The sequence below is a fragment of the Trachypithecus francoisi genome, unplaced genomic scaffold (genome assembly GCF_009764315.1).
Source record: "Trachypithecus francoisi isolate TF-2019V2 unplaced genomic scaffold, Tfra_2.0 Lachesis_group3, whole genome shotgun sequence".
In the NCBI taxonomy this organism is placed as follows: domain Eukaryota; kingdom Metazoa; phylum Chordata; class Mammalia; order Primates; family Cercopithecidae; genus Trachypithecus; species Trachypithecus francoisi.
Genome location: NW_022681468.1, coordinates 12,602,815 through 12,627,506, shown reverse-complemented (window position 1 = coordinate 12,627,506; position 24,692 = coordinate 12,602,815). Strand labels below are relative to the sequence as shown.

Below are 24,692 nucleotides of genomic sequence, written 5' to 3'. Positions count from 1 at the left end.
TTTTGGTGTCTTCTTGGCTTTCACTTTTACCTCATAGTGTCATAGTCCATTTTGTGTTGCTATAACAGAATACCTGAGACCAGGTAATTTATGAAGGAATTTATTTTGGCTCATATTTCTAGAGGCTGGGAAGTTCCAGATTAGGCAGCCCCATCTGACCTGTTTCTGATGAGGGCCTCATGCTGCCTCATGATGTGGCAGAGAAGTGGAAGGGGAAGCAGACCTGCAAAAGGGAGAGGGAACAAAAGAAACTGACTTTGTAACAACCTGCTCTCCAGAGAACTAACCCAGTCCCACGAGAGCTAACCCAGTCCCTTGTGAAGGAGATCTCACTTAATACCACAGGAACTTCACCAGTCAACCCATGAGAGTGGAGCCAGTGGGTGGACCTATGCGACCCCACCTCTCAAAGATTTCACCATCCGCTATTGCTGCACTGGGGCCAAGCCTTGACAGGCATTTTGATGGGGACAAACCATATTAAAACCAGTACCACATGGCGTACAGTGTTGCTGCTACATATTCCATCTCTCTTTTCTCCTATCAAAACTTAACTGACTTGTGTGTGTATAGGGCTAAGAATTTACTTTAACTTTTTCACCTAATTGACATTAAGACAGATCCTAAGACATTGTCTACATGAGTTTCCTCTCTTTAATAATATTTTAATGCTAGAAATCTCATGGCCATTGGGGGAGAAATTTGGGATGGGGTATTTGAGTGGGAGAGGGTAAAGAGATATTCCTTAGTGTTATATAAATCATGTCACAGAGACAGTTAACTGCTCTACTGAATGTATGACTAGACTCTTGACTAATGCTGGACATTAGTTATCAGTAAACGTTAACTATTTTGATAAAGTGAAATTTGGAGGGGTAAATGTCAAGTACTTAAGTACAGAATTCATTGTGTAATTATAGTATTACATTTAGTTGGATTACCAACATTTTATCTGAACTCCAGGAAGCCTCTTAAAGATTATTGCAATATGGACAATAATTGTGTTTGGATTTTCCAGAACAGTCATTTAGACAATATGACAAACCAGAGGAGTAAGACCTCAATACATGATAAGTGAATGAATAAATCTTTTTTCCTCTAATAATGGGGCATCCCCAGGCTCCAAACTAGAACCTTGCCATCATCTTTGATCTTTTCCCTTTTACTGCCCACACCCATTTATCACAGAGCTGGGTCTAACCTGTGTTTGAGGCTTTATTTCCTACCATTCTTTCCCACTCCTCTTGTGTCTGATGCTCCAGTCCCACTTGCTTAGCATACCTTGTTTCACACCTCTAGTCTTTTCTCATACTTTTTCTTTCTCTGTTGTTCCTTCCCTCTGTTTTTCTCCTAGCCAACTCCTTCTGCTTCTTTCGTTTCCAGTTTAAATACAGTTTCCTCCCTGACATCTTTCTAAATCCCTGACACCAGGCGGTGGCAAACTATGGCCCCTAGAGCAAATCTGGCTCACCCCCTGTTTTTGTGAATGAAGTTTATCGGAACAGAACCACACTTATTTGTTCAGGTATTGTCTGTGGCTGTTTTTGTGATATAAGAACAGAGCCGAGTAGTTGGGACACAGCCTGCAAAGCCTAGAATATTTACAAAAAAAGTTTATAGATCCCTGCCTTATACCAGCTATTAAGACAGTGATCACATTGTCTTACATTTTTTGTGTTTGGCTTTTTTGCTGGTTTGCATTTCTCAAAATAAGAGACTATTTATTATTCATATTTCTACTTCTACTTAGTTACAAGGCTTGTTCTGTAAGAAACACAGTGTGTTGAATGAATGTCATTTAACAAAAATAGTAGATATCGCGCCGAAATGTAATGATAATAGTAATAATAATACTTGTAAGCCTGTTACAGCATTTTACTTAACATTTCCAGACAATAAAGAAGTGATTCATTTCTGAAATTTAAGAAAACTGTGAGAAATTTGGAGAGCATTTAGAATTGAGAGTTAAATATCCTCAGTATGTCAGATACTTGTGACCTAAGCAGATGTACTCAAAGAATCGATTAATTTTTTTAAAGAAGAGCCATCTAAGAAGTAAAAGTGATGAAATTCAATACATAGAACATATTATAAGCTAATGTAATTTTAGTAAAAAATGAAATGATAAAATGGGCTTAAGCCGCAGCATGGTATGAGATGTGTGTAAAAGCGAATAAGAAAAGTTTCCTTTGCTTACTATTTATTTATGTTAATGGTATTAGAGTTCTTTTAGTTATTCAGACTCAAATCCTCAATCATCTTAGCTTTTTAATTCGTAATCACTCTTTATATTCTGTTCCCAATGGCCTGCAATCTGAAGTCCAAATCCCTTAACCTGACATTAAAGTTTTTGATCATTTCAAGCCTCCTCTTAGCCCTTTTTCACCACCCACCTCCATCATCATTGCTTTCAGGTATTTTCTGTTACTATGAGGCTAACGTAGTAATTTTTCTTTCTGGAATTTGTGTGTATTAGTTTCCACATGTGCAGTGTGGATGACTGAATTTAAAGTATGTATTATTTTGTTTTGTTTTCCAGATGACAGAAGTCAAACTATACTTCCCTTAGTGAAATCATTTTGTGAAAAATCTTTCAAAGCAGATGAATCAATTCTTATTTCTTTATCTTTCCATTTAGGAAAACTCTGTCATGGACTATATGGTATGATATATCCTAAGAATTTTGAGACTGTTTTCCCTTTTATTCTACCTTAGTCGTTAAACTTTGGCTCTTCAGTTAATTGTAAAGCCTAGCCCTTAAGTATATAAAAATCTTATGAGATCTTAGAATTTTGATATCATCATTTAGAGCACATTTAGGAATGACTTTTTCACCAGTAGAACCTGTTTGAAAGAACAATGACAGAATAAAGTAAGCATAGCTCTTTAAATCTCTGAATATTTTATACTTGTGTATTATTTGGTATGTGATAATACATGCTTAGGCTTATTCACTATTTGTATGTAGCAAGTATACACTTATTAACCATTTATTGAATAATTTATTATATCATTAGAGAAATTCAGCTTGGGATGTGGAATAATACCATAACTCTTGGCATTTTGAACACATAGTTCTTAGCTTACTGTATCAGTGTGAGATAGACTGTTTAATAATGAACTCATAACAATATATTATGAGTTTCTAGCTCCTCAAGATACTTAATGAATGTGGAACCATTCCATTGATTAAAAATATCTTGAATTTACTTTGCTGTCTTTCAGATTCCGTTTTTAAGCTCCTTTCCTGCAGAGACACATACACACATGCATGTGTCTTTTCTGCCAGCAATTTTAAAACATTTACTATAAGAAAATAGCAGATGTATAAATAGCCACAATGTTATTATTAGCGACTTTTTAGTGGCCTACAATATGATACATGCTGCAGCAATTAATGCAGGCATAGTTCCTGCATTATGTAAGTTATACTTTTGAAATTAAAATATTACTGGAATTAATATGAGGTAAAATAATGTGATCTGTTAGATTCCTAACAGTTACTCTTTTCATGTTCCTTTTATTTGTAAACTATCTGCAACCATTTATTTAAGTATTTGGCTTCAGTTATATTTTTATTGTACTTTGATTTTCCCTTTTTAAATTTTGTTTTCGATTGAAATGTTGAGCATAAGTTTTTATATTTGTTTTAGGAATTTTCACTCCAGATCAGCACTTGAGATTTTTGGAATTTTATAAGAAACTTTGTACATTGGGTTTGCAACAAGAAAATGGACACAATGAAAATCAGATTCCACCCCAAATCTTAGAGCAGGAGAAGAAATATATTTCAGTACGGAAGAACTGTGCTTATAACTTTCCGGTAATAAATATATATTTATATTTACTGAGGATTTTTATTATAACTTTAAAATAGGTGCATAGATGGCATTCAAAATATTGCCATTTTTGACACTTGCTGCTTAGCATTATGTCTAGTGTACACAGTACACACAGAGTAAATATTTGAGAAATTTATATCTCTGTGTATAAATCAGAATGATATATACATATTTGGATCTTCCAAATATGATTTCTAATTAAATTACAATTCAGAGAATGTGATTTCAATTTAAGTGAGATGATTATAATATTAGGTATTGATGCATGTTTTTCTTTCCTTCCCACTCATCTCCTCCCTTCCACCTCCACCAGGCCATGACTGTTTTTGTTGATCCTAAAAACTTCCACATGGAACTCTATTCTACATTCTTCTGCCTTTGCCATGACCCTGAAGTACCAGTCAGATACACTATTGCTATTTGCTTTTATGAAGTAAGTCTGAAGACTTAGTATCACTTTACATTTGTTGTTAATTCTACGTATGTATACTAGATGATTTTGTGCTTGTAGATTATAAGATATAGACTGGATATCTCTTTCATGTTCTAGTCTTAAATCTTGTTTAAAAACTTCCATAATTTTCTTCTTTCTTAGTATGTTTACAGAATCCATTTCCATAAATACATGATATTTGTGAATTCTTTTATTAACCCATTCATTCAGCATATCTGTACCAAGTGTTTACTTTAAACCAGACATTGTGGTAGATATGGGTGATGCAGATTTTAAGGCAAAATCAGTTTTTATATGCTTTATAATATTTACAGTTAACTTTGCACCTAAACTTAAGCACTTGAGAACCAATAGAAAATTGAAACTCATTAATTATTTTTACTACAAATGGATGGTGTTTCATGAGCATGGCTTTTAGATTCTGCTATTATGACTCTCTATAAAGTACGAGCAAAAGTAAGTTGAAACTTTTATGATGAATTTAACTTTTTAACCCTTGAAGTTGAAATTTGGGGCATGTTTCTTGAATGACAGCAAGAAGTGCACGTATGCCGTGGTTGCAATAAATACGGATAAGCTATAACTTTCAACTTCAAAACTGACACATAAAAACCTCTGGATAGGCCGGGCGTGGTAGCTCACGCCTGTAATCCCAGCACTTTGGGAGGCCGAGGTGGGTGGATCACGAGGTCAGGAGATCGAGCCCACCCTGGCTAACACGGTGAAACCCTGTCTCTACAAAAAATACAAAAAATTAGCTGGGCGTGGTGGTGGGCGCCTGTAGTCCCAGCTACTCAGGAGGCTGAGGCAGGAGAATGGTGTGAACCCAGGAGGCGGAGCTTGCAGTGAGCCGAGATCTCCCCACTGCACTCCAGTCTGGGAGACACAGCGAGACTCCGTCTCAAAAAAAAAAAAGAAAACCTCTGGATAAGTGGTGTAAGTTCTTATTCTCAGTGAGAATATTTCACCCCCTTCCTTGCAATGTGTCCCTATGTCAGAGCACTTTGATTATCTGCAAGTGTGCAGGATATCCATCCATAGCATCATTATAAATGTTGCTTAGATTCTTTTTTGGCTATTGGGTGATAGTTTTACTTTTTTGAAAGAACACTTTTTCTGGTATGAATGAAATATATATGCATTATACAAAATCCTGGACATCTTCCCTTTAAATTAAAGTATAATTAGTTAAAATAATTTCAATGCTGCAAAATTATATCATCTTTGTAAAACACACCTGTAGAACTCTGCTTTTTAGGAGGAGTGGGGATAGGGTAGAGAGCACTGTCCAGCTGAGCAGAATATTCACCTCCAAGATGCATTAAATGGTCATTTAGGCTTGGTTACCATGTCCACATGTACTTGTTAGATCAGTGGTCTCCAGAGACAGTTATTCAAGATTGGAGTCTGAGAATGCAGTGTTTATATAATTTTAGACTTTCTGTTTTTTTCTCATCACTTTAATATATAATTTTATTTATCTTTTATAGTGGACATAACATAGCACCATATAATTAAACATATGGAAATGTACATATGTATACAAATATGCTTTCACTGGTGGAAGTGAGTTTGATAATCATTGATCTGTATTTGCTGGGTGGCTAGTTTTCATATTCTACCACAATCATACCATGTAGATAGGGTAAGAATGATGTGCCTCTCCATAAAATGAAGGGCTAGTGTAAGTTTTTTTTTTTTTTTTTTAAGTAATGAAAATCCACTGGTGGATTTAAATTTTTCTAACAGTGTTAATGCTAGCTTCTGATAATTGCTTTATTGTATTCTTTATTCTTATTTTTCATAATAATAATATTTTGGAAATATTTTTGACAAGTCAAAAACAACTGTGTTAGAGCAAAGAATTTTAAAACACTTTCTTTATCCAGGGACCATTTTTTTTTTCTCAAATAAAACTTTAGTCAAGCCCAGTGTGTTTTAAAAAGAATAAGATGAAGTAGAAACAGGTAAATCCACCATTGTGGGCTCCGAGTTTATCTGGAGGAGACAAAAAACTGCTGTTTACAAGGGGAACTGTATTATTCTAGACTCTTCCAACTCCTCTCATGCTGATTAAAGTCTTTGATGGGGAAAAGGAAAGTTGGTTTGCTTTCTTAGGAGTCATAACTACCCTGGTATCACTGTAGGCCTTCAGTAGAAGTTACCCTCTGGGAAGTTCTGAACTCATGTGAATACTTACATACCTAGGATATCCTTTAAGACCCTGTTGGCTGCTCTAAGACTTTAAAATGTGAACTAGAGTTCCCTGTGGGCTTGTTATTGCTGTTGATGTGAAAGTTATGACTCTGGTAAATCCCATTCTTTTGTATTTCCTCACTCCTGTGTGTGTCCACACACTTCAGCATGTCATGAGGCAGACTAGAAAGCTGGTTATTTGTGCCACTAATTTTTATAGAATCTAATTTTATATTTGCGTTATAACATGGCTTTTAGAAGAAATATATAACAAGGATGTATTTTTAAAAATTGTTGTAACCTGTATCTGTCTAGTAGTCTTAAATCTGAGAGACTTTATTGCTATATTTTAGGTGTCTAAGCTTCTGAATTCTGGAGTATATTTAATACATAAAGAACTAATAACATTATTACAAGATGAATCACTGGAGGTAATATTTTCTTACTCTTTGATTTTTAATTCTTTTATGTTTGGTCCAAATATACCAATGCCTTTTCTCCCCTACTTCTTGGAATTGTGTGAACTCTTTCAGCTGACTAGCTCCAGAAGCTTCAAATTGTTGTACTACTGTATCATAAACTGGATATTGGGAAAATAGTTTAAAAAATTAGATTTTAAAATATATTCAGTTTTAAAACTTAGTATATGCATATTTGTTTATTAAGAAAAATTTAGGAAGTGCCAAAAAACAGACAAAAGAATGCCTTTAATTTCAATAACTGTTACTATTTGTTTTCTTTTTCTTTTTTTATATGAATGTTCTTTTCTATATAAAGGTTTTTATTTTACTCAATTGTAATCATATATCACATTTTATAACTTTTTTCTCTTGCCACTGTTTGTGTAGTATTTTACCACTTAATATGTACTTACAAAGACTTTGAAATACTTTATTTTTATTTATGTATTTATTTTTTTTGAGACGGAGTCTCTCTCTGTCGACCAGGCTGGAGTGCAGTGGCACGATCTCGGCTCACTGCAAACTCTGCCTCCCGGGTTCACGCCATTCTCCTGCCTCAGCCTCCCGAGTAGCTGGGACTACAGGCGCCCGCCACCTCGCCCGGCTGATTTTTTGTATTTTTAGTAGAGACGGGGTTTCACAGTGTTAGCCAGGATGGTCTCGATCTCCTGACCTCGTGATCTGCCCGCCTCAGCCTCCCAAAGTGCTGGGATTACAGGCGTGAGCCACCGCGCCCGGCTGAAATACTTTATTTTGATGCTATATTTAGGTATTTCTTTCACCTAAATGTTAGTTTGCAAAGCGCAACTCATGAGTATTTTGATATCACTGAGAATATTATCTGATTTAAAATACCTGTCAAAAGTTTGGAGGCAGTTTTTGAACATGTTAGTTTTGTAGAAGTAGCTGTCTCAAATTTAGGCTATTTGAACAAGGTCAAGAGGCAGGTACACTAATCTCTTTTCGAAGGTTGGCCAAGGCAGTTGATCATGTTTCTAAGACTTTTCAGCAAGAAGATGGCAGAGTGAGAAAATAGAAATACCCAAAATGTTGTTTGAGGAAAAAAAAAAAAAAACACTATTACTATATAGAAATTGACATGTAGAATTAACTAATCTAGAAAAAAAACATAGTAATCACTATAACAGTAATAAATATCTCTGTTAAAAGGTACTAGATGCTCTTATAGATCATCTTCCAGAAATCTTGGAACTTATGTCTACTGGTGGAGAAAGCAGTGTTCAAGAAAATAAGGTAAACTTCATCTTTCAGAAACATTCTGAGCTGTGTAAATATTATCCTACTCTACAGGGTGTTGTGAGGCATCAATGAAAGAATGTTTGGAAAGCATGTAAAATAGTGTATGCCACATAGTAGGTAGTCAGTAAAAGCCTGTTAGAGTATGAACAGCTTGAATTTCCTCTATCTTTCTTACGTTAATAATTTTAAATTACCATGATTGTTGTTTATTGTCTTTGGACTTTATGTTCATATTTTCATTTTTCATTAGCATTAATGATTATTCCAAGAATAGCAAATAGGACAAAAGGGTAGAAATTTATTCTTTATTATTAATTTTAAGCCACTGTGTAACCTAAGAAAAGGATAGGAATTTAGGAGGTCAAAGCTTGCTGACAGTAATATATAATACATTTTACTGTAGTTAGAAAAGTTGCTATGATAATCTGACAGGAAGAAGAATGAGTTGCAGTTTTTATTTCAAAATTTGGTTCACAGGAATCATACATTTTACTTAATGATTTCTTTTAAAAGTGTTTGATTTAGTCAGATAATTATCTCCTTGTGACAACTAAGATATCTCCTAAACTCTGAAATGAGAAGGAGTATTCCCCTCCCCAATGTGTTACAAAACTGAGTACTTTTACTGAGTGCTGCAATTTATTTATTTATTTATAATTGATTTTTTTTTGATGCATTTCATTTTTCAGTTATCTTCTCTGCCTGACTTGATTCCAGCACTCACAGCCGCTGAACAGCGAGCTGCAGCGTCTTTAAAATGGAGAATTCATGAGAAGCTACTTCAGAAATATGCCTGCCTGCCACATGTCATATCAAGTGATCAGATTTATTACCGTTTCTTACAAAGAATGTTCACAATCATGATGACAAATGTGAGCTCAGTACCTTTCATCTTATTCTTTTGAACTCATGGTTGATTCTGGAATTTTCAAAACTCTTCATATTTTCAAAATAGTGGAACAAACTCAGTTCATTCCATTCTCCCAAGGAGGATGTCAGCCTCCTAGGTCCAGAGGAGGGGACTCAGGTTTCCCTTTCCTTCCCCACTAGGTCTCCCTCTGCGAATCTTCTCTCTAGCTGGAGAGAGGAATGACTAGGTGGCACTTTCACCTATCCTTTGATTATATACTGCCAAGAACAGGGTAGACTCACTTCAAACTTGAAATAGTTCTTCTTAAGAGGAAGGTTGACAGGACTCAGTGACCTTGACTGCAAAGGACCTTCTGTTCTGATGTGCACCTCTGATGCATCCACACCCTTTATGTCTGACCCCAGCTATGCTGTTTTGCCAAGGCACCCCTTAAGCTTCCTGCTATAAGTTTGGTTAATTTTATAGTGTGGCAATGGAACAGAGAAAGCTTATACAAATACATGGATGCCCTAGTATTGATAGCCTTATAAATAGTGTTAAAAGAAAAAAAAAAGACTCCTCCCTCAAAACAAGGTGGCACTCAAGCCTCCCCACAAAGTTATCTACTTTTTTCACAGAAATTTCCAAGGGGATTATTTAACTCATAATTCAACTTACATTTAATATGACATCCTATTGCAATTTTTTGAAATATAGAAACATTCCATGGCTCTGTGATCTGGGCACAGAAGGCTTGGGACAAATCCAACTGGTCAGGCCTACCTCTGGGGCAGATGCTGAGTTGGGGGAGTGCAAGCTGGGTGGGCCCCACACTCATCTGCTGGGCTGAAAACCCTGGGGTGCATGTGCCTACCTGGTTGTATACCAGTTGTACCACTGCCCTGCCCAGGGATTTCCACCCTTGACAAACTGCACGGCCAGACTACCAGCAGACATACCTTGCAACCTGCTCTGAGCTGGAATCAATCCTACTGAAACTATTCAAAAAAATTGAGGAGGAAGGGTTCCTGTTTAACTCATTCTACAAAGCTGCCATCACCCTGATACCAAAATCTGGCAAAGACACAACAAAAAAAGAAAACTACAAGTCAGTGTTCCTGATGAACATCAACATAAAAATCCTCAAGAGAATACTAGCAAACCAAATCCAGTAGCACATCAAAAAGTTAATTCACCAATCAAGTGGGCTTCATTCCTGCAATGTGAGGTTAGTTCAACATAAGCAAATCAATAAATGTTATTCGCCACATAAACAGGATTAAAAGCAAAAATTACATGATCATCTCAATAGACGCAGAAAAGGCTTTTGATAAAGTCCAGTGTCTCTGTGTTAAAAACCCTCAACAAACTAAGCACCAAAGAAACATACCTCAAAGTAATAAGAGCTCTCTATGACAAACCCACCACCAACATCATACTGATTGGGCAAAAGCTGGAAGCCATCCGCTTGAGAATTGGAACAAGACAAGGATGTCCACTCATACCACTCCTATTAAACATAGTACTGGAAGTCATAGGCAGAGCAATCAGGCAAAAGAAAGAAATTAAAGGCATCCAAATAAGAAAAGAGGAAGTCAAATGATCTCTCTTTGCTGATATGATACTATACCTAGAAAACCCTAAGGATGTTGTCAGAAGGCTCCTAGACCTGATAAACCACTACAGTAAAGTTTCAGGTTACAAAACCAATGTGCAAAAATCAGTAGCATTTCTATACATCAATAACGTTCAAGCTGAGAGCCAAATCAAGAATGCAATCCCAATTATAATAGCCACAAAAAATATCCAGTAACACATCTAATCACGGAGACGAAAGAGCTCTACAAGGGGAACTATGAAACACTGCTGAAAGAAATCATAGATGGCATAAACAAATGGAAAAACATTCCGTGCTCATGGATTAGAAGAATTAATATTGTTAAAATGGCCATATTGCCCAAAGCATTCTACAGATTCAACACATTCCTGTCAAACTACCAATGTCATTTTTCATAGAATTAAAAAAATTATTCTAAAATTATGCTTGAATAGCCAGCACAATCTTCAGCTGGTATTTCAGCCCTCTGAATACCAGTTTCCTATCAGCCTTTTACCTGTTAGTTTTAGAATCCATTGATGATCCTTACTTGAATCGGTGATTTCATTATAACTTCCTAAATAATTTTAAAATTCCATCATTTCTTATGCGTTTTTGATGGTGGCATTGTGTGAAGAAGTGCATTCCTTTGTCCACATTGGTTATTTGATTGCCTTGAGCTACATTTACTAAGGTAAAGACAGGATGAATTCTTAATTTTTTTCCTCTAATTATCAGTTTTCAGAGCTAGGAGGTGGCGTAGTAGCTATTTTTAATGGTGACAAGTGCACTTTGTTTTTAACATTGACTCTCTTTTAGATAAACTAATGTTATTGCAGTTATTATTTTTTTGTGCACAAATTGTTACAACTTCTTCAAGCTGGTTCTTAAGTGCTTTTGACCTGATTATATTTATCTTTGACTTCTGGCCCAGGAGAATACCTTATACCATAAACTATAATATGTGTTTTATGTGAGGTACAAAATATATATATTTTCATGACTATTATATATGTATTTGAAATTCTATCAGTATGTGTAAAATGAAAGAAAAGAATAACATGCTTTTATTTAATTCACCATTTATCAAAAGTTCATTTTCCTTAAGTCCAGTCATGTTTTTGCTTATGTATATTTTTTAAATTTTCTTTTCTAAATCAAAGGAAATACCCTCTTTTTAAACAGATTAAACAGATTAAAAACCCCACTCAAATTACACCTGATATAATGTGAATAGCTCATATAAAATATGAGAGGAGGTAGCAGGCAACACTGTCTCAGCAATGTAAAGTTTCATTCTATTTGAATTTCAAGGATCCCCACTATAATATTTGGGATCTTTAGTAATTCAACATTATATTTTTATGTAAGTCAAGATAATGAACATGAATTTATACTGGACACAATATGTCTGGTTGAGAAATTTTTCTCTAATGTATGGTTTGAACCCAAACCCAGGAAAGGTAAATGGCCATATTTATTTAGAATTAAGGTTCTGCCTGGTGGTGTGACAGAAATTGAAAGGACAGAGGACTTGAAATACTGGTAAGAATGATTGACATGGTGCTGTTTGGATTCTAAATGTCATCTGTATCATTAAGAGCTAGACTTAAGCCAGAAGGATTGAAGAGTATACCTGATCACGGGATCTCTAAATGTATATTTTCGTAGTGACATATTTTTGGTGATGTACCCGACACATGGCATGTTGTAGCAAATGTTTGTCAGATGAATGAATGACAAAGTCCAGGGAACAGCTAAAAGAATAAGTGGCAGGGGTGTATATGATAATGTAAGATGAGATGGCAAGGAAATAAGAGTCAAATCTGGATGATTTGGACTTGACTATGCCAAATTAATTTTGTAATATAAGTATTGGTTGATTTGCCTGAGTGATTAACATTAAATTATGAAGATACTTCCATAAGGATATAAGTTCAATGAGTTGAGAGGCAGCGAACACCTTATTTTAGTCAATGACTTAAAATTGATTTGGTGGGGTCAAATTATCTAGACTAGAATTAGCCTAGTATAACTGTCTGTCTGTCTTATTTCTTCAAGAATGTCTTACCTGTCCAAAAGGCAGCCTCACGAACTCTATGCATTTTTCTGCGTTATAATCGTAAACAAGAACAGAGACATGAGGTCATTCAAAAATTAATTGAACGTAAGTAATCATTGTCTACTATTTTGAGAAAGGGAAGTAAACAAACTAGTTGGCTTTAGTTATATCTGACTTGTGTATCATTTTGCTGTGAATAATTAGGTTACTATTGGGTTTTATAAGTTGATTTTTATTTTTTAGAAATCCTTATGGCAAGATTAGATCTGTGATGAATGAAAGTAATAATTACTCTGTTTTCTTTTGTGATTGTCTACACTTTAGAAATTACAATAAGTTTATCTATATTGAAAGCTCAGTTTCTACCCTGATGAAATAACATTTGGAACTAAAATATAAATAGAAAATCCATGAATCTAATCATTTATTTTATGGTCCTATTTCAATATTCACATACTTAACAGAATCTGGGATTTTTCCTTGAATAGAGTTGATAGTATATTTGAATATAAATTTGATGAGCCTAGTTGGTTTATAATGTCTTAAGAAACTAAGTTAGTTTACAAATGCAAATTTATTTTAATTTGATAAAGGCTAAAATCAAGGCAAAAACATTTGGTTTATAGTATTGATTTTAGAAATATTTGTACACACCTATATATACTTAGTCAATTTGTTAATTATTGTATATTTGCTTTGCCCGTAATGTCTTAATGTTTTTACTAAACTATATTATCCAGCATAGGCAGGTAATGGGATTTTCTAGTTATTGGGGTTTACCAGTTTAAGTGTGTATCCCTACTTTCCAAAAAATTAGAGTACTTTTATAAAATACCATTTAAGAAAAAGTATGCTCAGTATACTTTAATCTTTCTTTTTATAATCTTATTTTAATTCGGTTTTCATTATTCAGTGGTAGGGGCTCATGTTTAGAATATTTTATTTTGCAAGAAGATTCAGTTTGGTTTTATTTTTGAACATTTATGTAAAAAGTAGAAAATTAGCCTTTTAATATTGACCTGAATTATTGTCAGTAATGCTGTTTATATGTGACTGTATCTACTTTAGGCATTTTTAAGGAAACAAAGGGAACAAAACAGTTAATTTGATTTTAAAACACTTTGAAGTTACACAGACTTGTGTTTGAATTCTAGCTCTGCACCTACCAGCTGTGTGACTTTAAACTCACTGAATCTCAGTATCCTTATTTTTTAGAAGGAAGAAGTATGTGCATCTCTTTGGGCTGCTTTTCAGGGCTAAATGAGATAATATGTATAAAGTACTTAGCATAGTGGGTGATAAAAAGTAGTATATACAGTCACTCCATAGTTAATACATGCTTATGAAATTGAATGAAATGTTTGACAAAACGTTTTTATGGTTTTTGAGGTGTCAATTTGGGGATTTACAAATCTGAGGTATATAATAATGATTTTTTCCCTCTTATCTCTTGTATTTGCTAGCCATATTGTGGGTATGAAGAAACTTGTTATGCGTTTTGTGTGTCTAACTTTGTCACATTAATTTCGTGTAGGAAAAATATAATTTTTGTTGTTGTTTCTAGAATTGGGCCAAGGAAAAAGTTACTGGAATAGACTTCGATTTTTGGATACCTGTGAATTTATTATAGAGATATTTTCCAAATCATTTTTCTGTAAATATTTCTTTCTACCTGCTATTGAACTGACACATGATCCAGTAGCAAACGTGAGGTATGTTATCAATCAATGAAAATATTTGAAAATGTATTTATTTTTATCTACTATAGTGAACATATGCAAAATCTTTTCCTTAGCCAATTAAAAACTTAAGTCAAGAATTTACATGTGCTTTGAAATTCTTAGTATTCATAATTGATGGGTATCAGTAAGACTTGGAAGCATACTCTTTCAACACTGTCTCAGATCTTTTGTCTTTACTGGATTGAGAGCAGTAAGTCAAAGCCAGATTGGTAAGCTTCTTCGGCCATTTGGATATACACATTGAAACGATTAGAAGATCGAGTAGCTATTATTAATTTATCTACCATTAAAACTAAAGAAAAGATGGTCAGTAGCCTTATCACTTCAAAGTTGTTTGATGAGCATCTGTTAGTTTTTAGAGGCCCGTTTTTTCAAAGAAGTAGAACTGCTTCAAAGTCTTCATCTTGTCTTTTTGTTTAGCTGCCTTATATTTTTGAAATCCAGTAAAATGTTAATTTCATTTGATTAACTGTTAAGTTGGAAGGAACTGATCTGAAAATGGCTTGCCTGGAAATGGAAAAAAATAATAAATATATTTTGTCCTTTTTCTCTCCAAATGAGCACAACACTTCCTTTTTTATTGTGGTAAAATATATATAATATAAAATTTACTGTTTTAACCATTTATAAGTGTGTAGTTCAGTGGCATTAAAGTACATGCATGTTATTACTTAAGAGCTATTTTTGTACGTTTGATAATGGAATGAAAATAATTTTAAACTCTCCTGTTTAAAAGAAATTTAAGCCCAGCCATTAGATTACTGTGTTCTAAGTCCTGTGTCTCTATTTTGAACTTGAACTCAGATCTGCAGGAAAGAGAGATATCAGAGTCAGTTGGCCAAAGGCTTTCCTGAACAAACTCTAGAACTCCCTGCTGAATTTCTATACATTAGGGGCACTTAGTTTTATGCATCTGAAAGATGCATATGTAGCACTTTTATAAACAACTGATGTGAATTTTAGGCAATACGTAAAACGTCAAAACTTTTTAATAGGAAGAGTTGGTGAGATAATAAGCTAACTGAGATTAATAGTCTTGGTGTTGAGATATATATGAAGATGAATTGTCAAAAGATATTGAAAAGTTCAACCTAAGAATTTTATGAGCATTTTTTAAGGGGAACAAATCTAGAAGTTTTTGTTTTGTATTTTAAATGTGAGAAAATACAGAAAGCACAACTGCATTGACTTTAATTTTTGGTGTATATTTCTTGTGCTTTATAAATGAGAGGTGGGGTATTGCTGACATTTAAAGTGAATTGAAAAGAACCTTTTCGGCTGGGCGTCGTGGCTCATGCCTATAATCCTAGCACTTTGGGAGGCCGAGGTAGACGGGATCACTTAAGGCCAGGAGTTTGAGACCAGTCTGGCCAGCATGGTGAAACCCCGTCTCTACTAAAAATATAAAAATGAGCCAGGCATGGTGGTACACGCCTGTAGTCCCAGCTACTTGGGAGGCTGAGGCAGGAGAATCACATGAACCTGGGAGGTGGAGGTTGCAGTGAGCTGAGATCACACCACTGCACTTCAGCCTAGGTGACAGAGCAAGATTTCATCTCAAAAAAAAAAAAAAAAGGAACCTTTGGTAATTCTTTAGATTTTAGCTTTTCCTAAAAATCTAATGGGTCCAGCTTTATGAACATTTTGTGAATTGCAATGGTGATTCTATAAAAGCAACTTTCAATGTGGTGTATTGTCACTTAACAAGCAGTTGACAAAAATAATTTGAAAGGAAATGAAATCATCTCTACTTTGATCAGTGTAACAAAGAGCATGACATTGACTCTATGAGAAAGAAATCTGCCAATTTAAAAAACCAAATGAAGAATAATTAATTATTACTCTGTTAATTTCAGAGATTTGCAGGACAGCAGATTATTGTATAACTGTGTGTCTTGGTTCCTACTCTCTTGCCTGGCCAGCTGCCAGCCAAGAAATGTATCCGACAACACTGTATGCTAACTGGCTTTGGGTATAAAAGCACTTGCTCAGTGCTTTAGAGATGTGCAGATAGAATGAAAGCCATCACAGGCAAGGGTGGTAGGATCATGTTGGTTAGGAGGACAGTTTCTGTTGCCACACTCCCTGAGCTGAAATTCCAGCTCTACATTAAATGTGTGTCTTTAGCCAAGTTACAAAACTTCTGTGTGCATTGATTTCCTTAGTACCTAATTTATAAATTATTCTGAGGCACAAATAACTGAGATAATATACATAAATTATCTGAAAGTTGTGGTCCCTAATCTCAAGAATTAGATCATCTCAGGGGCCCAGGAGTCTCATAGAGATGAATCACTGCAATGGATTTGGTAGCTTCTGCTGAGTATCTATTTTCTAGACATGTCTTGGGTTATAAAGAATGGAGTGTGCATAGATTGTTAAGTGTTTTTGCTTTTCCTTAAGTTAATGTTTAAAATTTAAATTCACCAAGTTTAGACAATATCAAGCTGGAAAAAGACTCTTGGTATTCAGAGAAGCCTTTTCCACAGCTGCCAGAAATGATATAATTTCTTTGGGGAGTTGATATTCCTTAATTATAGAAAGCATTGCTAGGTTAGGCTGTATCCATGGTGAACTGTGAATGAGATTGAGACCATTGTTGCTATTTATAGTGCTGGAAATCCTACAGGAGGAGCTTCTTTACCCTTTTTGGTTAAATAAAAAGCAAATTTTGTTGTATATGAAGAATCCTCAAGTAAAGATTCAGCTGAAAAAGTGTTCTGGAAACTCTAAAAATGGAATTCAGGTGTCTCAAGGGTTGCAATAAAGATAAAAAATAATAATTTGGAGAGCATTCAGATGAATAAATGAACATAGCAGCTATAAAATAGATACCCACCTAGCATCCCTCTCTAAAACAGCCATGGAAAAAGAGTACACTTTTAGCTTAGCAAAGCAGAGTATTTCCTCTGAAACACCTCCTCCTAGAAAGGCTTTTTTTTTTTTTTTTTTAGGTTTTGGGATTTACTCTTACCTTCCTGGCATTCTTCAACCTCCTTGTTTCTTCCTTTCCAACCCAGTCTAGACTGTGGTAGTGCCTTAGACCGGTTTAGACTAGATCCTTTTATCCTTTTCTTCCCTAACTGTACACATTACTTTGATGATCTCTCCCATTTCATGGTTTAAATATCACCTACTTGCTGAAGATTCCTCGCTTTATCTGAAGCATTGACATCTACTCTGGATAGGCTAGATGGATAGTCAACTTATTGAGCCTGTTGCCCACTTAGCATTTCCACTGTATATCTGATAGACATCTCAGACTTAATCTGTCTAGAATTCAGTCTTCATCTTTCTTATCTGCTTTTGCTCTTCTCCATCTCAGGAAATAACCATCCCACCTACTTAGATCAAAACCTTAAATAAATCCTTCTCTCTGTCATTCTACTCCAATCCCTCAGTACATTCTGCTGCTTGTAAAAGATATTCAGAATCCAGGCCAGGCGTGGTGGCTTATGGCTGTAATCCCAGCACTTTGGCCAAGGCAGGCGGATCACAAAGTCAGGAGATTGAGACCATCTTGGCTAACACGGTGAAACCCCGTCTCTACTAAAAATACAAAAAGAAATTAGCTGGGTGTGGTGGCCAGCACCTGTATTCCCAGCTACTCAGGAGGCTGAGGCAGGAGAAAGGCATGAACCTGGGAGCCGGAGCTTTCAGTGAGCCAAGATCACGCCACTGCACTCCAGCCTGGGTGACAGAGCGAGACTACATCTCCAAAAAAAAAAAAAAAAAAAAAAAGAGATTCAGAATGCAACTGCTTCTCACCACCTTTTCCTGCTACCACTCTGGATCAATGCACTGTCATCTCTTGCCTGAATTATTTTAAGAACTTTTCCTAGTGTTTCTCTTTTTCTGTTTTTGACCAGCTACAGTCTAATTTCAACACAGTAGGCAGATGATGCTTGTAAAACATTGTCAGATCATTTCACCCCTCTGCTCAAAATCTACCAATGGCTTCTTGTCATACTCAAAATAAAAGGCAATTTCCTTACAGTGGCTCTCAAAGCCTCTTATTTACCACTCTGAGCTCTCCTGCTAGTCTCACCTTCACTCTGTTTTGGCACAATGGCCAATTTGCTCATTTGGACCAACAGTAGAGACAAACTCTCCATATTTGCTGTGATGCTCTTTTCCAGATATTCACATAGCTTATTCCCTAATTTTCTTTAGGTCTTTGCTTAAATATCATCTTTTCAGTGGAACCTTCAATGACAACCCTCTCTGGCCACCTGCTTTAAAACCGATTAATCCCCTGCCCCTGGTACTCCCTTGCCTTTATTCCTTGCTTTATTTTTCTCCATAGTATTTAACACTATCTGACAGATTTTCCTTGTTTCTTTTCTCTTCTCTGCTCCCATACTAGAATGTAAGTTCCAGGAGAGCGGAGAATTTTGTTGGTTTTATTTACTGTTATATCTCAGCATCCAGCATGATGAAGGCTTGACACATCATAGACACTCCATGAATATATCTTGCATGAATAAATGAAGTCTCAGGCTATCTAAAACTTGATTTTTCTTTGTTTCATGTTACTGTTATTCTTAGTTATTAAATCCATTCAAGAGTAAATACTATTTTATTATAGAATGAAACTTTGCTACCTGTTGCCCAAAGTGAAATCTACTCTGAAGATTCCTGCTGATAAGCATCTACTTCAGCAGTTAGAAATGTGTGTGAGAAAACTCCTGTGTCAAGAAAAAGATAAAGATGTTCTGGCTATTGTAAAAAGAGTAAGTATCACTCTTGCCAGAATGTTGCATTTTTTTTTTTGTATTAAGGTAGTAAGAATCATAACTTCACTATTTCAGCTTGGCAGGATAGCAATATATTAAAATATTTTTATCCTTGCTAAAGTTGTAAGAATTAGTAAATGATTTGGTTGATATGTGCTACAACTGGATATGAAAGTTTCGAAGGGCACCTAGACATTAAACTTTTATTACTAGTAATATAAGCCCATGTTTGACACATGTTAGGTGCTCAATAAACACTATTCAATTAATAATGAATGTTTTATTCATCAGATTTTCTTTATAAGTGATTATAATCCAGTGAAACTTTTGTTGGTAAAATTGGGAAAGTCACATTTTATAGAAACTTATCCCTGGAAGGGCCCTTCGAGTTAATTCAGGGATCTATTTGACTTTATAGAAGTTCTGTGCCTAGAAATATTGTGTCTACTTGAGATCATATTAGTAAGTAGCAGAATCGGGAGGACTAGGATAGAGACCTCTTACCTACTTCTGAGTGCATCTTTGTAAATAATGTAAGATTGTATCCTATGAGTTTTTTGTTTGTTTTAGCATGAGATCGTAGTATATGGATTCTTTGGAAATGTTGGAAAAACTAAACAGTAAAAATTTGGGTTAGTGAGCCACATCTTAGAATAATTTTTATTGTTCAAAAATTGTTTATGCTGAATATATAACTAATCTTTTATAAGTTCAAGTGAATTTACTTTTATGAATCTGAATATAAACTTCAGGACACATTGTTTTTGAGCATTTATTTGTAGTGAGGGAAATTTCCTTATTAATGTCATAAATAAATTAGCATACGTGGCGAGAAAAAAGAGAATTCTTATTTTTTTTTCTCTTTTTTTCTAGAAATCATTGCCAGATGTCACATGAGGAATCTTTTAATTAAGTGATTTGATGACTTAGTATTAATTAGTATAGTTTTAATTTTAATGAAATGTGAATTCTTCTTTTATTAACTGATTTAACCAGAAATACCTAGAGTTAGACGTGCATTTAAATCTAAAAGTACACCCACACACACGCGCGCGCACACACACACACACACACATTTGTTTCTACCAGACAGTTCCTTTCTTACTGTTTAATATTGAAGTATAGGCCAGGCGCCGTGGCTCAAGCCTGTAATCCCAGCACTTTGGGAGGCCGAGGCGGGTGGATCACGAGGTCAGGAGATCGAGCCTATCCTGGCCTACACGGTGAAACACCCCGTCTCTACTAAAAAATACAAAAAACTAGCCAGGCGAGGTGGCAGGCACCTGTAGTCCCAGCTACACGGGAGGCTGAGGCAGGAGAATGGCGTAAACCCAGGAGGCGGAGCTTGCAGTGAGCCGAGATCGCACCACTGCACTCCAGCCTGGGCGACAGAGCGAGACTCCGTCTCAAAAAATAAATAAATAGATAAATAAATAAATAATAAATAAATAAATAAATAAAGTATAGAAGTTTAGGCAATGGAGTTAACTTGTCAAAATAATAGACATGAGAGGGCTAATTACTTTTCCAGAATAATTTATTAATTCAAGAGACAATATAAGCTAACCCTATACAGGTGTAACAATGATGTAATTAAATTAATGGATTATTAGTCTATAGTGGATTATTCTGGAGTACAGCTCTTATTTTCAGTATGCTGCATATAATGAAGCCAGTCTGTCCTATGGAAATTCTGTAGTATAATGAGACATTAGTATGGAAAACTCCCAGAAAGCTACACAAAACTTTTGGATAAAAATTGAATAGTTTTATCAGTTTTTCAATATGGAAAGTAACTTTATTTAAATAGAGAGTATTTCATGGCATACATTATGAATGTTTCATAAATTTCAGCAGAAAAAACTTTCACTAAATTTTATGTTTGTCATGGATAGTTTTGGGCATATGCATATCCAAATGTACTTTATTTTGGCCATTAGGGTTACTCGTGTAGAGTAAGTTTTAGAAGTACTGCCCTCTGTCAGAGACAGAACCCTGGGTTAGATTGACCATTGTTTTGATTGGAATAATTTGTTTCAAACTAGTGTATTCCAAAAGACAAATAGTAAATTGAGAGAATATTTTTAGAGCAGATAGAAAATTTCTACAGGAGGGAACTAAGGATTATCCAGCCAAATAATGGCTTGTTTCATTCACATATAGCTAAAAGACTTTTTAAAAATTCAAAAGCTACATTATGTTTCTGAAAATTCAGAAAAAATTGGCACTGGGAGTTACTAGAAATTAGATTATATGCATTTGGAAGTATGCCTGTAGACTTGGTCTTCTTGAGGTTAAAAACTTTCAAAAGTTAAAATTGACCCTGGCATTGTTGTATAAAGGTTGATTATAAGTACAATGTAGAATTGGGCAGAACTTTAGAGTTTTCTGACTTAATCTACCCCATGGTGCAGAAATCTCCTATTTGAACCTGCCTCTGCAAAGTAACTTGCTGGGAAATGATTGGTTGTTTTAATTTAATTACTTTAGAATAATTTAAAAAACTTTCCTTATAGACTGTGTTAGAGTTGGACAGAATGGAAATGTCTATGGATGCTGTAAGTATACTCTCTTTACCTTATTGTGTTGGTCCATTTTCATGCTGCTGAAAAAGACATACCCAAGACTGGGCAATTTACAAAAGAAAGAGGTTTAATTGGACTCACAGTTCTACATGACTGGGGGGGCCTCACAATCATGACAGACAACAAGGAGGAGCAAGTCACATCTGGGCGGCAGGCAAAGAGGGAGGGAAACTCCCCCTTACAACACCGTCAGATCTTGAGAGACTCATTCACTATCATGAAACAGCATGGGAAAGACCCACCCCCATAATTCAGTCTCTCCCACCCAGTCCCTGCCACAACATGTGGGAATTAGGGGAGCTAAAAGATGAGATTTGGGTGGGGACACAGAGTCAAACCATATCACTTCTATTGAAAGGAATATTTTAAACTTGGCAGAAACTCATCACTAATATTTCACAATTTCATTTTAAACTTTAAACAGTTTCAGAAAAAGTTTTATGAGAAAGATTTGTTGGATCAAGAGAAAGAAAGAGAAGAACTACTTCTTTTGGAAATGGTATGTTGCTTTCATATGCACACACATGTACTCTTTTCTGATTAATAAAACTGTGTTTTGTTATTAAACTTAATCATTTCTTTCCATCTCACCATTTCACATTACTCTTTTTTCTTCTTAAATGACAGTTCCAGTTTTTTGAAATCTGTTTTTTTATGAACTAGAAAGAAAACTATATTTGAGAGCCTTTTAAAAAAACTACTTTGCTGAAGTGTAACTGACAACTACATACATTTAAAGTGTACTATTCAATGAGTTTTGACATATTGATGAAACCATCACCACAATGAAAATATGAAACATTTCTATCCCTTTAAAGATTTCTGCCCCTTTGTAATCCATGTATTCTACTCTAGTCCCCAACAACCAATGATCTAGTTTCTGAACTGTAGATTAGCTTGCATTTCTGTAATTTATATAAATGGAATCATATATTAGGTATTAATACTATTTTTGGTTCTCCATCTTTCTACCAGCATAATTACTTTGAGATTCATCCATATTGTTGTATGCATCAAGAAGTCATTCCTTTTTATTTCTGAGTAGTAGTCTATATTATGGAATATCACAATTTGCTTATCCATTCACCTCTTTATAGACATTTGGCTTACTTCTTATTTGGGGATATTACAAATATAGTTGCTTTGAACATTAGTGAAAAAGTCCTTGGTTAGACATGTTTTCATTTCTCTTGGGTAAATACCTAGGAATAGAATGGCTGGATTGTATGGCATGCTTAATTTAAGAAAAAAAAAAAGCAACAAAACAAAACAAAACGAAGGCTGGGTGTGGTGGCTCACACCTGTAATCCCAGCACTTTGGGAGGCTGAGGCAGGTGGATCACGAGGTCAGGAGATCAAGACCATCCTGGCTAACATGGTGAAACCCCGTCTCTACTAAAAAATACAAAAAATTAGCTGGGCGTGGTGGCGGGTGCCTGTAGTCCCAGCTACTTGGGAGACTGAGGCAGGAGAATGGCGTGAACCCAGGAGGCGGAGGTTGCAGTGAGCCAAGATCATGCCACTGCACTCCAGCCTTGGTGACAGAGCGAGATTGTCTAAAAAAAAAAAAAAAAAAAAAAAAACCTGTTTTCAAGTGGTTGTACCATTTTACATCCACATTGTCTATGCTGTAGTTACCAGCCATACTATTGGGTATGTAATGGTATCTCGTTGTTTTTCTTAAATCTCTTTTTCTATTCCTGATGCCTAAAGATGTCAAGCATCTTGTCTTTGCTTACTGGCTATCTTTATCCCTTATTTGATAAAGTTTGTTTTTAGAATTTTAAGTGGGTTGTTTATTATTATTGAGAAGTGAGAGCTTTTAATCCATTCTGAATACAATTTCTTTGACCGATATACATATTATGAGTGTTTTCTTGGAGTTTGAGGCTTATCTATTCATTTATTCATGGTGTCTTTTGAAAAACAGAAATATTTGATTTTGATGAAGCCCAGTTTATCAATTCTTTTTTTTGACAATTCTTTTTTGTTCCAGGAATCCTTTGTCTATCCTAAGATCATAGACTTTTTCCTCTATTTTCTTTTAAAAATTTTCGTTTTAGGTTTTACATTTAGGTTTATGATTCATTTCAAGTACATTTTTATATAATGTATGTTTATTTTTTTTCCATAGGGAGTATTCATTTATTCTAGCACCATTTGTTGGAATAACAACAATGGGGAAAAGCCTTCTTTTGTCTTAGCATCCTTAAAAAAATTATTAGTTGTACACGTATATGTCTATTTCTTGACTTCCTATTATTGTATTCCACTTATTTATAAGTTTATCTTTTAAGTAATACCAAACTGTCTTGATCACTGTAACTTTATAGTGTTTTTTAAATTTGGTAGGGTAAGTTTTCTATCTTTGTTCCTTCTTAAAATTACTTTGAGGGCCTTTGCATTTTGATATGAAGTCCAGAATTTATTTCTAGGTATTTTATGTTTTTGGCATTATTATAAATGGAAGTATACATTTTTTATTTCACTTTCCAGTGTTTTTGTTCCTGGAGTATAAGAATACTGTTTTTTTTAATATTAACCTTGTGTCTTATAAACTTTATAAATTTGTTTATTCTAGAAATTGTTTTTTAGATTTTCTAAAACTAAAATTTTATATGTAAGCCATCATATCTTCTTTAAATACAGCAATATTACTTCTTTCTATTCAATATTTATGCCTTTTGTTTATTTGTTTTGTCTTATCGCAAGGTCCAAGACCTCCAGTAAAATTAAAGTGTTAGAAGTAGGCATCCTTGTCTTTTTACTGATCTTAGTGGGAAACAGTTCAGTCTTTCATCATCAGGTATGATGATAGAAATAGGTTTTATGTAGATTCCCTTTATCAGATTGAGGAAGTTACCTCTTACTCCTAGTTTGCTAAGAGTTTTTATGAATGGTTGTTGC

The 24,692-nt window shown here is 34.8% G+C and overlaps 1 protein-coding gene across 1 annotated transcript in view; it reads left to right on the top strand.

The window, feature by feature from the left end:
* The window catches only part of PPP4R4 (protein phosphatase 4 regulatory subunit 4), a 107,281-nt gene that overhangs the window by 63,484 nt on the left and 19,105 nt on the right, over positions 1-24,692 (top strand). Inside the window, exons 9-19 of the mRNA XM_033191478.1 lie at positions 2,540-2,662; positions 3,654-3,823; positions 4,156-4,275; positions 6,846-6,923; positions 8,124-8,207; positions 8,903-9,085; positions 12,722-12,827; positions 14,287-14,434; positions 19,053-19,197; positions 21,717-21,758; positions 22,210-22,284. Of these exons, the coding sequence (XP_033047369.1) occupies positions 2,540-2,662; positions 3,654-3,823; positions 4,156-4,275; positions 6,846-6,923; positions 8,124-8,207; positions 8,903-9,085; positions 12,722-12,827; positions 14,287-14,434; positions 19,053-19,197; positions 21,717-21,758; positions 22,210-22,284 (1,274 nt within the window). The remainder of the gene's footprint in view (positions 1-2,539; positions 2,663-3,653; positions 3,824-4,155; positions 4,276-6,845; positions 6,924-8,123; positions 8,208-8,902; positions 9,086-12,721; positions 12,828-14,286; positions 14,435-19,052; positions 19,198-21,716; positions 21,759-22,209; positions 22,285-24,692) is intronic.